The following is a 16,674-nucleotide window of genomic DNA, read 5'->3' on the forward strand; positions in this document are numbered from 1 at the left end:
TACATATATTGTTGGAATGTGATATACTCCGCTTCCTACATCTTATATTGAGCCCAACTCAATATATATTGAAAAGATACATCATTTACCATGTAGGTGAGAGGAGGTCCATTTAAAGGAGACCTGTAAGAATGTGTCAGAAATATTTCCATGTTTTATCATTTTTCAGTTACATGGGAGGATGAAGAGAAAGGTACTGTTGCTTGCTTTAAAATCCCTGACACTTGGCAAACTGAAATATTCCAAAGGCAAAAGACATTTCTTGTTGGAGCTATTTTTGTAATCCTATGCAGAATGTGACCTCCTCTGGCACACTGTGGCAGGAGAAGGAGAACGCAGAAAATAATTCCCTTGTAGTGTTTCCTTCTTCTGAAAGCTCCTCATGCACAGACCAATGGAAGGTGAATCCTCCATCTCAACTCTCTCTGGGTCTGATGTTCAGCTCTAAGATGGATGCAATAACATAGGACCAAAATTTCAAGTTGGTTACAATTGTATTTGCTCACCTGACTCATCTGTGTAGAACTGAAGCACAGCAGATGGACCAGGTCCTTTTATTGTTCTTGCAGCTGCATAAATACTGTATAATGTGAACGGTAGAAGGTCTTCCAAGATGATAAAATTATTGGTGGTAGAGAATGAGTTATTCCTTTCTGGCCCAAATAAATTTAAATCATAACTTATTATAATACCACTTGGCTTAACAGGAGGGTCCCATGAAAGCATAACTGAGGTAGTTGAGAGATTTGAAAATGTTTTGATTATAGGTGCTGATTCTGGGACTACATGAAGAAATAAGAAAGAGAAAAACAAGGATAACCTCAGAAAAATATGAGTTACAATGAAAAATATCTTTCAGCTATCAATTAAAGTTGTGCTCTGAGTGGAAAATTCGATTTCATGGTCTCAATACAGAAATGTGTAGCAGTTGTTTGTGTCATTGTATAACAAAAAAGCTTTAAGTAACAAGAGAAAAATAAACATAAATAAACAATAGCTTTTAGAAAGCTTTTTTTTTTTCCTACATTTCCTTAGGAATGAATAAAATATCTTACCATCTTCATCAGTTCTTATATGCAGACTTAGAGCATGCAGTTCAGAAGATCCTTTATCAGTGGCTGGTGTGATTTTCAGAATGTAATCAGTATATTTCTCCAGATTGTCAAAAATGATGCTTGTGTTGTAAGTAAGGAAAGACAATATCTTATTGGTTCCCAGTTGCAACAAACTTAGAGAAATGTGAAAGAAGACTAAGCCATTTGGCTGGGATGGTGGAAGCCAGCTTACATTTACAGAAGATGAGGAAATGTTTTGATAAATCAGATTTTCAACAGAACCATCTGGGACTATGAAAGATAATAAGCAAAAAATAAACACATGGATTACAGTAATAAAGCATCCAAAACCAAAACAGAAATAAATGCCGAAAGTATGAGTCTCTAAATCTCATTTGTAATATTTTGTACAACTTGTAAAAATCATTTATGTTTCACTATCAAAAGCAAAATATTTAGAAAGCATATATGAATAATCATCTACATTAAATTTGTTTAACAAAAGAGTCTTAATGATGGTTTAAGACAATATTTTTATCGCTTGTATCCCAAGAAGAAGCTTGTGAACTACGTTCTTAATATTACAAAGCAAAGACTCAGATCAAAATGTCTTCCTTGCAAAGAAAAATACTGCAGCGTTGAAAACAGTACTTACTGGATTTTTTTTAACTTTGCCATCATAACAGTAAAATAATTTTAAAGTTAGAGAATATTTAATGCAAGGAAGCACTGATATACACTGCTCATTTAAAAAGTTATTAACTTACTATCCTGATCTGTATACACATGTATTATTTCACTGGTTTTGTTTCCATCTCCAAAAGCTGTGCTTGCGGTTAACCATACAGTATAATGGCTGTATTTTGCCAAGTCATCCAGAACTGCAGACTGGGACATACTCACATCGCTGTCATTACCATAACTTGTGAAATTCTAAAGAAAAAAAAAAGCATTGTCATTGAAAATGTTTATTCATTGATTTCTCTTCCTAGCCTCCCATTTAGCCATCACCACCAACAGCAGATATGATTCACCATGGTGTTCAGGAGACATAAACCTACACTTTGACTCCTAATGAGTCCTGATTTTTACTGAAATACTCAAGTAATTTACTGTTTGACATCGGTCGTTACTCCTTGTACGTACTACAGAGTACCTAATTGACTCCTCCTGTTGTTTGTATTTGTTGAATGCCAATCGACCTTTTTTAGAACACATTAAATCTATAATCTTGCAATGTTTTTATCCATATTGAATAAGAAAATGACAAAAAAGTATCATCATCTGCTCATTGTTCATAGATTACATGATCACACATGTGATTGCCTTGCCTGATCTGTATGAAGCAAATCAAAGGACTTCTCTCACTTTATTCCATTTTTATGAGTAGATCTTACAGAAAATTGTCTGATTTTGAATTAAAAACTTCCAGTGGCAGAGATCTCACCGCAACACTTGATAAACTGTTCCTTTTGTTAGTTGTCCTTTCCATTAAAAACATGCCATTAGTTGTAATGCAAACATCTACACCCAGTGGATTGCATTGAACTGAAGGAACTGACAGAATTTCTTTTCCTTGTGCAGTTACTTGCTAACAAAAGGATTGCACCAGAACCAAGACCCACTTTGTTTTGAACTATATAAAAAATTCCACTAAAACTGTGACTGTTGCAATAGGTTAGTGCTCTAGATCAGCCCATCTGAGGAGGCAATTCCTGTTTGGAATGAACCATTTTGGAAACTGAAAAGACAAAAAAAAAATCCAATTACTTATGTGAGGTCAGCTATACCACATAACTGAATGTGTCAAATCACCCACTGCTTCACGGGAACCTAACTTAGATGTTCCAAAGCAGTTTGGTTCATGATTTGAAAACTGTTGAGAGGTCATGTACCACATAAGCATATTCAGCTCCAGCATTGGGTAGGAAGTCAAAGCTTTTCTTCTGATTCAAAGAGTCAGTATCATTCCTCTCCAGCAGTCACACTGCCCCGTTGAGCAGATGGCATGGGCAGCACTTCTCAGGACCACAGAAGTCCTCCTCAATTTTCTACATAGCAACATTTTCAGAGGGAGCTGGATTTTGCCCAAACCCCTGATGAGTTGCCTAGTACACATTCCAGTTATTTGGCCTGCCCACAATTTTTGGTGTTACATCTTATTTGCGCCCTCCAGCTCCTTAAAATCAAAGATGGCTTTAAATGCTTTCCTAAAAGAGAGAGACTGTGATAGCAGACGTACTAAAACAGGAGGAAGGGGAATGTAATGTTAGCATACGTAAATTCAGAAATACCACCTACAAACACAGGCATACTAAAACCACATACTAAAAAATGGGTTATATTTCTCTTGAGGAAAGTTCCTACTGAAGAAGTCACTATGATATGCTCTACCAAACAGTTGAGTCAGTACTGTGCAAATTGATAGCTCAGTATGCAACCTTGATGCCTGTCACCAATATGTATCAATTTATATATCTAATATAACACTTGACCAATTTTTTTGTACAGGCAAAATTATTTTACTTCTGCAGAAAACAATAGGTGATACTCTCATTCATTCCCCTGAGATTTTTATACCAATATCTGAAGACCTAGTTTTGCCTACAGTCACTAGTGCTCACGTAACAAATAAGTAAACAGTTCGTTTGGCAATGAAAGTGTAAGCCTTTATTTTGAATGCAGAACAGAAGCTGCACAAATTGGCAGTATAAATTTCTATATCCTCTCCTATTAACAGACTTAAAGCACACTGTGGCGTTTGTCTGAAAGATTAGGTTAAGTCAACATCAGTCAAAATACTAAGAAATTCCACCTTAACATATGCCTTTCTTCTAAACGTAGATGGAAGCTCACACTATCTTCACATAACTAACTGAAAAAGGCTGGGAAGAGCTTTGCTTTACACTTGGGTAGGGTAAGATACAAGAAACAGAGGATCGAATTCTAAGGTATTTAATTAAACTTTGTGATGCTGAAGCACAGTATGACAGAAAATACCTTCTGACACAGAAGCATCATTCTACTATCCTCCTGTTGTTATGATTATTAGATATTGCAATTAATAATAATTTTAATTGATAACAATAATATCTAATGAGAAGACCAAAAAAAGGACCTTAAATAATTCTCTCAGTGTTCAAGGTAAAAATGTCAAAGGTACCACACCAAGTTTTGATTCCAGATTTAATGGGAGTTTATTGGTATGAACAGCTGAAAATCCAACTCAGTTTAAAAAGCATACCTTTACAATTTAGTCAGCTGTCTGGCAGTTAAGGACTCAGTGAACCAACGGGAATGCTATAACAGGCTTTTTACTGGTTCAACAAAAACTGTTTTAAGAGGTAGCCCCCTTACGATGAGGAGCCCAAGGATTGGGGACTACCTCAAACTTCTGATACGACAAAATATTAGAAAAGAATGAACACATAATTAAGAGTAAGGGTGAGCAGGAAGAACTGTGTGGGTACAAACTGAGAAAAGATGAAACTTGTACTAATTGTACCCTGGGGATAGAATACTATAGGAAGTTTTACAATTAACTGTGGCTGCAGATGAAAGCAAACAGCTTAGGATCTTTGGCTACAGCTGAAGAAATTATTCCTTCTGTCCCCTTCTTCATCCATACATGAAAGAAGTTTTGACATAGCAAAGTATCAGATTATTAAAAGCAGCTAAGTGTAAGCAATACACACAGGCCATGAAAGTGTCAGCAGAAAGTAGTATCTTCTTCACCCCAGGAAGCAGCAGAAATTTCCAGTGGCATAAAGCTGTAATTAGTTGCATACAGACAACACAGTGCTGCTGTTCTTCACTGTTAATCTTTTTTCCCCCCGGTTCTGTTTCCTTCTTTAGGTTCATTGCATTGCACTGTTGTTTTGAGTTAGTCTCACATGCTTGACTCTGGCAATCAGGCGAGAGTGGAGACACTGAGGGCTAATCCAAGCCATTCCTCAAGGAGCGTAATGCACACTGTTCCAAGTACCAACCTAACTGAAGATATTTCCTTTTTGTGTGCTGTACCATTCTGAGGCCATCTTTTAAAAAATCTGCAGTGTATTTTAGGGAAGTTCCCCTTTTATCCTTATTTTGGTCATACTGGTGAAAAAAAAATGTTTGATTGTTAAGTTAATATAGCACATTGCTTTCATCCCTTGTCTGCATCCCGAGGGCAGACCAAGCCGAATTTCACTCTGAACTGTATCCATTCATGTCCACTTAGGTTGGCTTGAAGTACAGGGGTTGGATGATTTGAGGTCTAATGTTCAGTCTCTAGAAGGTCGGTGACCTTTTTTTCTCTACTTAGCTCCTGGTTCCCCTGTCTGGTTTGGCAGAGCAGTACAGTTGTCATCTGTACTGAAATTCCTACACTGGAGAACTTTCTCCAAGTATAAATTTATATTTGTAATTAGCACCTTTCCCACTTTCTCGCTAATCAAAACACAAGTATAGAGAGATTGAATAAAAGAGTTTATTCAAGTCCATGATATTTCTTATAGATCAGTATTTAGCAATGAGACAATTACTTCCATAGATTCTTTGATTTCTTTCCTCGATAAGACTGAGAATGTGGGCACTATGATTGCTTCAAGCATCATGTAAGGAAACCATAGAGCAAAATTTGCAAAGCTGCTATTGCAAATAGTGAAAGCTTGAACTGTAGGAATCCAGCAGCATCACAGAGAAGTGATGTGCACAAGAGGTACAGTGCCATGTCATCTGTGTGGGAAGTGCTCTTGGTCAGAATATGTCCCATCTTTACCGCACTGAGGCAGAGTAGTGAACATAAACCAAAAAAGCAGCATGTTCCCTAGACCTGTGGTAGCAGAAGATGAAAGACAAAGCTGGACTTCAACCTAGCCTCATGCCAGTGATGGTTTCTTCTATTTGGCTACCAGTCACTCCTCCCTCTCTGACACTTTTTCTTTTACAGCCTGTCAGCATCCCCATAGAAACAGCCCACTCATATACCAAAATCCTCAAATCTAATCTCCATCACTAAATTTTTCCTTCTGCTGTTCTGGTTCTGAATCCTAGGTCTGAGCATTGCAGGCCTTCTGACTGGACAGCCGCAGTGTGATTTTTCATGTAGACCTGCAAAGCAAAGAAACTATACATTATTTTTCTGCCCTATGAAGGTATGTAACTTTTTTTTTTACTTTTTAAAGGAAAACTATTTTTCCTGCAAGTTTCTGCATCATGTCAAGGAGTAAACTGCATCCTTTATCTCAGGTCTTTTGCTTTTTTCCCCCTAAACAAAATGCTTTACTATGCAGCTACTGATTTCCTGTTTTTAACACTGCTGTTTGTAATCAGTGCTTTATACTCATTGGCCTTTAATATGCCTGAGGAGTTTGAGAACATGTGAGGAGAAGTGAGAATTTGAGACAACAGAATAGTAGTAGTTTTAGTCTGACTTTTACATCTATTTCAGATTATGACAGCATTGGGAGATGTTAATTTGCTTAAGATACTTCAGCTGGGACAGTTTTTAAGGCAGCTAGAAGATACACTTTAAGACTTGGACCTCTGTTGTTATGTCCTGACAAAGCAGCAGATGAAAGACTGGCAGAGAATGGCTGCCTACAGCAGTGTCTGAGCAGGTGGGGTTTCTAGAAATGTGAAAAGATCATCTACTTTTTTAGTTCTCCTATATCATTTCCCAAACTGAAAATACAGTTTGGATAAACATAAGCAGAATGGTGACCTAGATGCAGAAGCATCCAACCAAGGATTATTTATTTCCAAATGTGTGCAATACAAAACTTACCAACAGACCCTGCAACTATATGGTTATGCTTTTAAGTTACAGATAGTTGTAAACTGTATGTGTGCATATACTGATACAGCTTACAACTGTCTGTATGTGTCATATATATATAATATACATATATATATCAGCTGGCTTTCACACATGCATTTCTCTGTTGTAAAAAGAGTAATCTAAAATATCTGACAGAAGGCAGCAGGGGAGAGTTGTTTTTTTCTCCTGTTTGAAATCTGTCTTGCACCTACAGGAATGCCAAGGTAGAGAACAGGAGTGCAACGTAGATACGGTAGTTGCCATGCCAAATAGTGAACAGAGAGGCATGTGAAGGGCAGAGGGAGTTAAGGGAAGCAGATAGATAAGGAGTGGATCATGATTTGAGAGATTAATGGTGATGTCCCATGGCCATAAGAGACATGCAACAGCAGCTGAAACTTGTCTTCTCATAGCTTTCTGCAGAGGGATGGGTTAAATTTCAAAGCTGAAAGGGTGAAAACGGTAGTTTCCACACCTAGAACTGGAGCTACTGTCAGCGCTTTTCTGCCATCCACCACATAATATGCCAAAGCAGCGGTAACTTTCACCCGTGCCACCATCCTGTCCTTGCCCAACCACATCACATGATAATGAAACTGGACCCTCACCTTGCTGGGCCAGTGCTACTCTGCTCCATCTTCCCTGTCTTGCTCCTTCATTTCCAGAGTCCTGGGCACATCCACAGGGATTACAGCTCTCAGTGTACCAGTTTCACCTTACTCGTTCTCTGCAGAGTTCCACCTTCCTAAAGGCAGGAATAGCTCAAGTCCGTAGTCCTCCTCTAAAATTGCTTGAGTTGTCCAAGAATTAGACAAACGTAGAAACTCTTCATAGGATGGGCTAGTTTAGGTAATGCATTGGTGTAAACATTTCTCCAGGGATTTGTTAGGCAAAGAAAAATGCTGTTGGTATAGCAGTGCAAGCAAGCAGAGGCTGAAGCTCTGAACTGTAGCCCTGATTTTAATCTCATCAGAATGTGAATTCATGGCACGGTCCTGCTTGCACCTGAAACTATGCAGACAGAGCCTGGCAACCACACAGCTTCACAGAAGTCAGAGAACTGTATACACTGAAGTATGTCAGCAATTATTCAGTCACAGGTATTTGTAAAATTTGTGAATATTTTTTTCTAGTTATCCTCAAACACATGCATACCTCACACTAGACATATCTTGAGCATAAATTTATGCAGCAGACGTAATTTTTCATGCATAAGTTTCTTCATTAATTTATATTTCTTTCTTTTCTTCCACATGTGTAAAGCTTGTAAGCAAAAACCTGTAAATGAAGCTTATTTCTTCTTATTATATTTCTGTATCATAATATATTCTTAGAAAGGAGAACAGAAAAACTATGTATACAATTAATAAATGTGGTGCAGAATTAAGGATGAAAGTAGCAACAAAAAAAACCTACATGGAATTGTGTGGATCACCAAAAAATTATAAATAACATTTTATTTGCCTTTTATGCTTTAGCTTAGGAATCTCAATATCTTTGTTTCAATATACTAAACAGTAATTTCCTTTTAAGAGTAACAAAAATATGAAATAATAATGCATTCACTACTTTGACATTATCTTCTTATTTTCAGTACTGTACAAACATGCATTAAAAAGTAAAACCAGAACTGTTACAGAAATTTATTCAAATTGATAGATGAGACTAAGATAAACAGTCTTAAGGATGTGCAATGAATGTAATGGGTCTTGTGTTTATCTATGTACATATGTTGTGCATATATATGTATTACATGTATGTGTGTGTGTATATGTACATATAAACTTTGCAATATGGAATATTACACAAACCCTGTTTGCTTTAATGCTTAAAGATATGAACGGCCAATGAGATGGACAATTCAACACATGATTACAAGATGTGCTTCCGTCTTTGTAAGTTAAAAAACTGCCTTGTGATAAAGGAAATATGAAAAAACAATATATTGATAACTATAAAATTGATTTAATCTTTAACGGATTATTAGAACACTTTATTGAATTCTACAAAAGAAGAATATAAAAATAAGCTTACCTGTATGAATATTCCTGAATTATTTTTGAAATAAACTGAGTAGTACAGTATATTTCCATTAGGCTTTTGAGGAGGAGACCAGAACAGCATTATTGATGTGGAAGTAAGGTTTCTGTACACAACATCTTTTGGTGGATCACTTGGTGCTGGAAAAATGTTCAGTTTTAGCATACCTAACTCAAGGTTTTGTACATTTTAGTGCCCAAGAAACATCCACTACAGATTTGACAACATCCTATGTCAAATTAAATGTATTTCTGATTATGGTATAAAAACTGCTTCTGGAAACAATGAAATAAAATAGTAGATAAAAATAAATTTTTAAACCCCTATTTTTTCAGACACATTTGTATTTAGCTGCATTTGTAAACAGATGCTCTTTTCTTATAGAATTTGCCCTGTACTTACTGGTTTGCGTACATGGAAAGTCTAATTTGCAGACATGGAAGTTGACTGAGTTAGGCCTCTATGCTCCATATATAGTTAATAGGAAAAAAAAGGATTTGTGTCAGAAAACCTAAATTAAAAGCCTTGTTCTCTCTTTGCTGATTATAAACAGAATTTAGGCTCTCAACTCATGTAGGTAAACCAGATACTTAAGCTTGGACAGTATGATCGTTTCTGTTTTTTCCTCTTTCCTCAGCCTATTAAACATGCAGGAAGGACTCTGTAAGTTTTCTTCAATTAGCCTCTCCTCCTATCCTGTAAAGAATAGCAGCATACGGCCCTTCTTAGTAGCACAGTGATGTAGGAGACTCAAATTCAGTTCCTTAAGTCAGCTTAAGAGAATTTAAATCCATATTTCTCGCCATCCAAGAAAGTGCTCAACACAACATGCAGTAGAGTACTGAACACTGTAAGTTATCTTATCTCTCTTGCTTTGTGCTGTTCTAGTTTGTATAAAATACTAAAATATTAATTGGAGGGGGAACTCCAGGATCAGTTCCTAAAAATCCTGCCCTAAAAAGTCAGTTCATGTTTCCATAACAGCTTCAAAAGCAAAGACTGGGAATACCTACAGCTTGATGATTTAGACAGTCTTTTGAGGGATGGCGGATAGACGCTAATCCTGCCAGTGATTGTGTGTTGGGAAGCCAGTTTATCTATGCAGGATGATTCTGAAATATACCTGCATAATATCCATTTTGGAACAGATTGTAGCGATATAATTGATGGGAAAACTAGAAAAAGTAATTAAACTGAATGACTTTCAAAGCACAGTATATAGCATGATCATTTATAAAAGTCACCTACCATGTTGGAAGTATAAAATCATCAAAATAGAATAAACAAACCGGTGTACACTTACAGATTTCATTTGCAAATTAAAACCATTTCAGACTTGTGAGAGAGACTCTAAAGAGTATTTTCCCTATCAGAAGTTGTGTCACAGCAAGATAAAGAAAAGAGCTATTAAAATATATTATAAAATTAATTTGATTTATTCCAAAATTTGAAATTAAATTATTTTACTCTTACCTGTCTTGAAGGGAAATGCAAAGTTTTGCTCAGTAAATTAACAGAAATACCCATCATAATTTTATAGAGCCATAGATACGTGTACAAACACAGAGACACACACAGACAGGTAGCATGTCTCTTCTTGACCAGTCAAATGACACTTCTACTTCAGTAGCTTTATTAACTTAAATAAGGCTGACAGAAATTTAACGCTGAATGAAATTAAAGATTCATACTATATATAAGCTTACCTCCTTCAGAAGTCCTGAATGTTATAGTATCACTTTTTATGTTGCCATCTCCAAATCTTGTACTTGCTGTTAGGTAAGCACTATACTCATAGTTATTTTCCAGGTCTGTGAACTGCAATGATGTTTCTGTTACATTAACACTCCTTTTTGACATTTTATTCCTAAAGAAAAAGTATTTTATTAATGATATATACACACCATTTCTGTATGTATACAACTGTGGCATATGATATAAAATTGAAAAAGGCAATATTGTGGTAAATACAGATATTTTAGGCTTTGAAAAAATACTGGGATAACTTTTTTCTTTTATGTCGAAAAGCTCACTTTTGTACTGTTGCATCACAATAGGGCTCTTAATTTTGCTTTAAAAAAAACCACAGAAATATATTTGTAAATTAGATCAGCAAAGACAATGATTATATGGAATATCAAGGAGGAACCTGTCCATCTAGTAACTGCTATCAAATGATTATGTGGTACCCTTGGGAAGGACACAGTAGGGCATAACTAAACTGTCTCCCTGGACAGGAATAGCGAAATATAAAAAGATTATAGCAGGGAGCATGCCCTACTGTGACTCTGTGAAATTGGTCAGAAGGCTGAAGTTATAAATGGAATAATAGAAGATGATATGGAACAGGAATTAGCTGGTGCTGAGTTAATTCTGGTGGAATGTAGCAGGGGATCAGAATGGAACTCTAGTCAGGTCAAAACCCGCCTAGAAAGACTGTAAGATGTAACATTAATAAAACGCTGGTATTAGCATAGGTATGAAATGATTATCAGAAAGTAAAATAAGATACAGAATTAACTAACTTGAATTCAAAAAGACTGCTATTCCTCATTAAATTAATTTAATCTTTTATGAAAAAAATAGCAGGGAAAAAAGCTGGCTAAAGTTCAGTTCCTGCAAAGATTTCTGTACGAGTGGGTGCCCTGTGTCTTTAATAGGATTTCAAACAGGGATGATAATTTGACAAGTAAAACCGAATATCTTGCTCCAGGAGTCACTGTGGAGCTCTTCACAAACAAGAGAATGAGTTCTAATTCCAAAAAAAGGGGAAAGGCTGATTCAAAATTATTAGATGGGCTGATTTTCATCCTTAGATAAATGAATGAATGTCCCATTAGCAAAGACCACCATCTGATACTCCTGAAATAAAGGTACATAAACAAACAATTGGAATGAGAAAATGTATGAGAATGAAAAAAATTAAATTCTCCGTATCCCTTTGAGATTTTGAGTGGAATGTCTCTTGACATGGGAAATGCTCTTGGTAACAAAGAAAGTTAACAACACTTACATTTTTCCCAAACTTCTGACATTTTGAATAGTCAGTAAAGAGATACAAAAGGCCGCAGCTGCAGTTATCAAATTCAATACAAAGAAAAGACATATTTTCTTGGATCTTTGCCCAATATATTCTTAGTCTGAAAAAACGTAGCTGGTTATAGTTTAAGTAAGAAGAAAATCCACAGCTTAGTGCTACAAACACTTCTGCTCTGAGTAATTGCATTCTTGTAACATCTTATTTGCCAAAAAACGTTTCGCTATCAGGCATAATTAGGAAGAAGAACAAAAGCTTGGGGTGTTTCAAGAAAAGTTGATTTTCGGTTTAGAAACAACTGAGTTTGCAATCAAAATAATAAGAAAACACTGATCAAAGTGAGTGCAGTCTTCAGAGACAATGAGAAAGTAGCAGAATAAACTAAGCCAAGGAATTTTAATGAAGAACAATAATATTAAGTTTTAAATGAGATCTTTCAGAAACCCAGACAAAAGAGGTTCTAAGAAATTGCATACTTTCACTTGACAAAGACAGGTCTCATATTTTCTTAAAAATCTGTACGTCAAAGTATATCTAGTCAGTAATTATCTCACAAAAATTTGCTGAACAGGATAATGCCAAGAGACAATAGCTATATACAAGTTCAGCAATTTTGTTAACATGCCTTTAATACTCTAGAATTGCAGACTCAGGGAGTATGAGTTTGTAGACCCAAGGCATGCAGAAAGTTGCTTTGCTACCTGCTAGCACCCCAAACCACCTTGTCCTGTGACAAATTCCATCAAAGATAATAACAATGAAAACGTTACAGATATTACCCTTTCTATTCTAGTAGTTGTGGATTCTTGTTCCCAATCCACTAAAGAAAGGTTACCAAATTCTCTATGACTGTTGCAATATATTTAAGAGAAGGAACATTCATTTAACATCTGTATTAACGTTTCTCCTTCTGCTTTACTCAGAAGCTCTGGGATTAACAGTCTCCCCCAAAATATATTGAATGCCTCCCAAAAGCAGCAACTATAGCACGGCAGGTTGCCTTGTCAAATCTCACCCTGCAATGCGTTTTATGAAATTGTATAGACAATTCTGTTAAATACTTACAATTCCCCTCCTTCCCCCTCCCCCACGCAAAAAAAAAAAAAAAAAAAAAAAAAAACTTCAAGGAAGGAGCAAAGTTGTGGCCCCTTTGAAGGCAATGGTAGTTTTTCTGCAATGTCCTTGCCTCAAGATGATACCTAATGCCTTTCTAATTTTAGATATGGCACAGGAAGGACAGATAAGACAGAGCAAGGAGAATATGGAAGGAAAAAGTACAAGGCTTACTGCAAAAAGTTACGTGGTTGCTTGATTCAAATACTTAGCAGGATGGATCAATTAACAGTTTTTAAAAAATAATTCTTACTAATTCATTTGCCATAACAAAAGTAGTAAGCTTTAAGGCAATATAAGGATGAAAAGTTGTATAACCTCAACTCTTTGAACACAGCCTGTATCAAAACCATAATCCTTATTGTGAAGTAACTCTTTCCTAACTAGAGAATAGTCTTTAATTTAATGGTTTTTGCGGTTAAAGAGCACCAGACCTTACCAATACAGTAGAAGTAACAAGACAAGCCAAATCAAAGTTTTCTGAAAAGAAGAGCTCCTGTTCACTGTATCACTAACTGAACTAGAAGGTATAATTTAAAAAAAATTCAATAGGAATTGACGCTAAACCCTACCCCAAAACTCTCAAGTAACATCAAAATAATAAATGTAAGCTCAATAAGCAGTGTGTTTATAACCACTGCTGATTTGCACATCTGGTTCACATCTCACAAGGTGCACATTAGCATTTGCTTCCTGCACCTTAGTAGTGACAATAAAATGGTACAGCATAAATGCAATATATTAAAAGCGATCAATGACAAAATCTTTTCACTCCCAGTAGAAGTTATACATAGATCTTTGAAGAGACGCCACATCACTAGACCAAACTATGTTATGCAGAGAATAGGACAGAAGCTGCAAGTTTTAAAGTGACAAAACTCCTTTTTAAAGGTGAAAAAAGATCCCGGGGGATGACAGAAAAAAAAAAAATAGGGAAAAATAAAGGATAGATATAGAAAAACAAATAACAGAGTAAAAAAAAAAAAAAAAATCTGTTAAAAATACTCATTTGCTATGAATATAATAAATACAAAATAAAACATTAGACATAACTGATAGCACATACAAAGACTCTTAACATTGCCTTTATATACTTTCTACAAAAGGAAGCAATATTACTCTATTTTAAGCCTATTTCAAATCTCCTTGACAATTTAGCATAGGCTTGTGCCTTGCCTTACAATAGGCTTAATCAGAATATAACGAAAATAGTCACCAGGCTTTAATTTAAATTTGAATTCATTTACCATAACAAAACCTTTAAAAAAATGTTGAAAATGCTTACAAAATGTTTAATACTCCAATTTTCAGCTACTACATTATATCTGAATTTGTATATACAAAAGGCTAGTATTTTAAGTGCTGGATGAATATTTGTTCTCCAAAGAAGTGTAATCAACACATTGTGTAAGAAAAACCTAACATTCCTGATAGGTTACAGATTAATATTTATCCTCAGAACTACTTCCAGAAAATCTTACCAGACGTAAACTGTGTAATAGAGGATAATTCCATTTGGCTCCAGCGGAGGTTTCCATGACAACTTCACAGTGACACCCGACAACTGTTTTACAGAGAGAGATTCTGGAGGAGAACTCGGAGCTATAAAATGAGAGAACAGGACACAACATCTTGTTAAACAGCTAAGATCGATGGGATACGCAGCATCCTTAAATAGGTTTTTAATTATTTGTGATGGAAAGTGAACTTTGTACTACACCGGTACAGTATCCATCAACTAATGTTAAGGCGCAGCTTCTTTTCCTTTTTCTGACAGATGATAAAAGGAGATTTTGCATGGTGGTGTTAGAACATCTGTTTCTGTGATTCAATGGAAAAAGTACTTCATGAGAAAACAGAGCAACGGGTAGGTCACAGTGATTCACCTACTGTCCAAGTACATTGCTGTAATTTTTTTTTTCCCCTTCTAATAAAAGCAAGAGCTTTATAGGTATGAACACATGTAAAATATAGCAAAATAGTTCCCCTGAGGAAAAAGAGGTGCTGTAAAGAATTATACAAAGCACCAAAAGGTGGAAAAATGGATAAGCATGGCATTGAGAGATGATAAATATGTGGGATACTAGACAGCGGTAAAATCTATTCACTCCATCAAATAAGGGCTACATTCATGCATTTAACATGTCACAAGGGCAAATATAAAGATAGGCATTGACTGAGACCCTTAAAATTCATTTCAGGATGAACTCTACATGACACCATATTACAACCGTGTAGGGAAACAATGTAAGTAAATGAAAATGTTAGACCATGTTTGATTTCATTCTAAAGTTCTTATAAATGTTGCTGAGGAAAATCATACCCATGTATACCTAAGTGATACTGCTTGGTTAACTTTTGATTTTGCAGTTTGATAACTGCATGTTACTGAGAAGTAAATATTTTTCTTCATCTTGATTCACAAATATATGTATCCCTATGAAGTAATATTAGAATTACTTTTGTTTTTCTCAAATTAAACCAAAAAGCATCATGCACTAAAAATTCAGGTCATAGCTGTAGTCATGCATGAAAATTGAGAATATGAGCATAGCTATTAGCAAATCTATGAAACATTTGGTCTGAACCTTGGAACACTGTGTTCCTGTGAATAAAGAACATGTGGTGTATTATAAATATTGTTGTTTTTCAGTTGTTGTTCCTTCTTTCACTGTCTCAAAAGTTGGCATAAAGGTTTTAGAATTGTGCATTTAAGAAAAAAAATATTTTTCATGAACGAAGGTTCATTGAATTCAGTGAATGTCTGTATTTACTAGCGAAAAAGGGTGACAGCTGTATTTAGTGTTTTACTTGTTATATTATCCTCAGTGGCTATATAATAAAAGATCTGTCATACTGTGAATGTCATGTCTTTTTGGCATGTCTAGTTCATTCTACAGTTCTTACTGAATGGATATTTTTTGCTGAAGAATAGAATCTATATTGCTCTAAATAAAAATACTCTATGCAAAATAAGGATTTATCCAAATTAGCTGTTCCCAGTGTGTTCCAGCAACGTTACTCTTGAGCAAAAGTTTATTACTGACAGTGTGAAGAATGTAAGCCCATCAACATCTTGGAGATTTGCAAAGATCCATTATCATCAAAAGCTGGATCTTAGGCAAGTCAGTGCTCCCTAAGATATGAAAAGAAACTAAATTTGGGAATGGCTGGTGGGATGTTTGTGTCAATGCCACTTTAGTCTAGGTTCCCAGAGACTTCCTCCCTAAGCATTGGAGAGGGACAGACACAGGTTCCTCTAAAACGTGATTCACAGCACATAAGTTAAGATTCTGCTTTGAATTTTTTTCAGAATTCCCCCTCCAGAAACTATAGAGGCAACTGATGACAACTTCCTACAAATAATTGGGTACAAGTATCATTTTAAGGTTCCTCTGCTGATTTGTGACCCACTGTACTAATTAGCAGAGGATGCAATGACTGTGTTCTATCCTCAGCCTCCAGTGCAGAACACTCCCCTGCTCAATTTGGAAGTCCAGTACTACAGATGATGGACTTTGAGCACTTTCATAATATTAATAATTTTATACCTATGTATATGTATCTGTACATGCATCTGTTTAGAAGAATCAAAAAATCTCCAAACAAAAGAACCAGAAATGTCC

General features: G+C 35.7%; 1 protein-coding gene across 1 annotated transcript in view; it reads right to left on the reverse strand.

The window, feature by feature from the left end:
* PTPRQ (protein tyrosine phosphatase receptor type Q) overlaps positions 1–16,674 on the reverse strand; it is a gene marked incomplete at its 5' end in the record, with an annotated part of 143,671 nt that overhangs the window by 64,231 nt on the left and 62,766 nt on the right. Inside the window, 6 exons of the mRNA XM_082308524.1 lie at positions 507–782; positions 1,056–1,346; positions 1,823–1,988; positions 8,893–9,038; positions 10,605–10,765; positions 14,530–14,650. Coding sequence (XP_082164650.1) covers positions 507–782; positions 1,056–1,346; positions 1,823–1,988; positions 8,893–9,038; positions 10,605–10,765; positions 14,530–14,650 — 1,161 coding nt within the window. The remainder of the gene's footprint in view (positions 1–506; positions 783–1,055; positions 1,347–1,822; positions 1,989–8,892; positions 9,039–10,604; positions 10,766–14,529; positions 14,651–16,674) is intronic.

This window comes from Platalea leucorodia, assembly GCF_965183815.1.
Source record: "Platalea leucorodia genome assembly, chromosome: 4".
In the NCBI taxonomy this organism is placed as follows: domain Eukaryota; kingdom Metazoa; phylum Chordata; class Aves; order Pelecaniformes; family Threskiornithidae; genus Platalea; species Platalea leucorodia.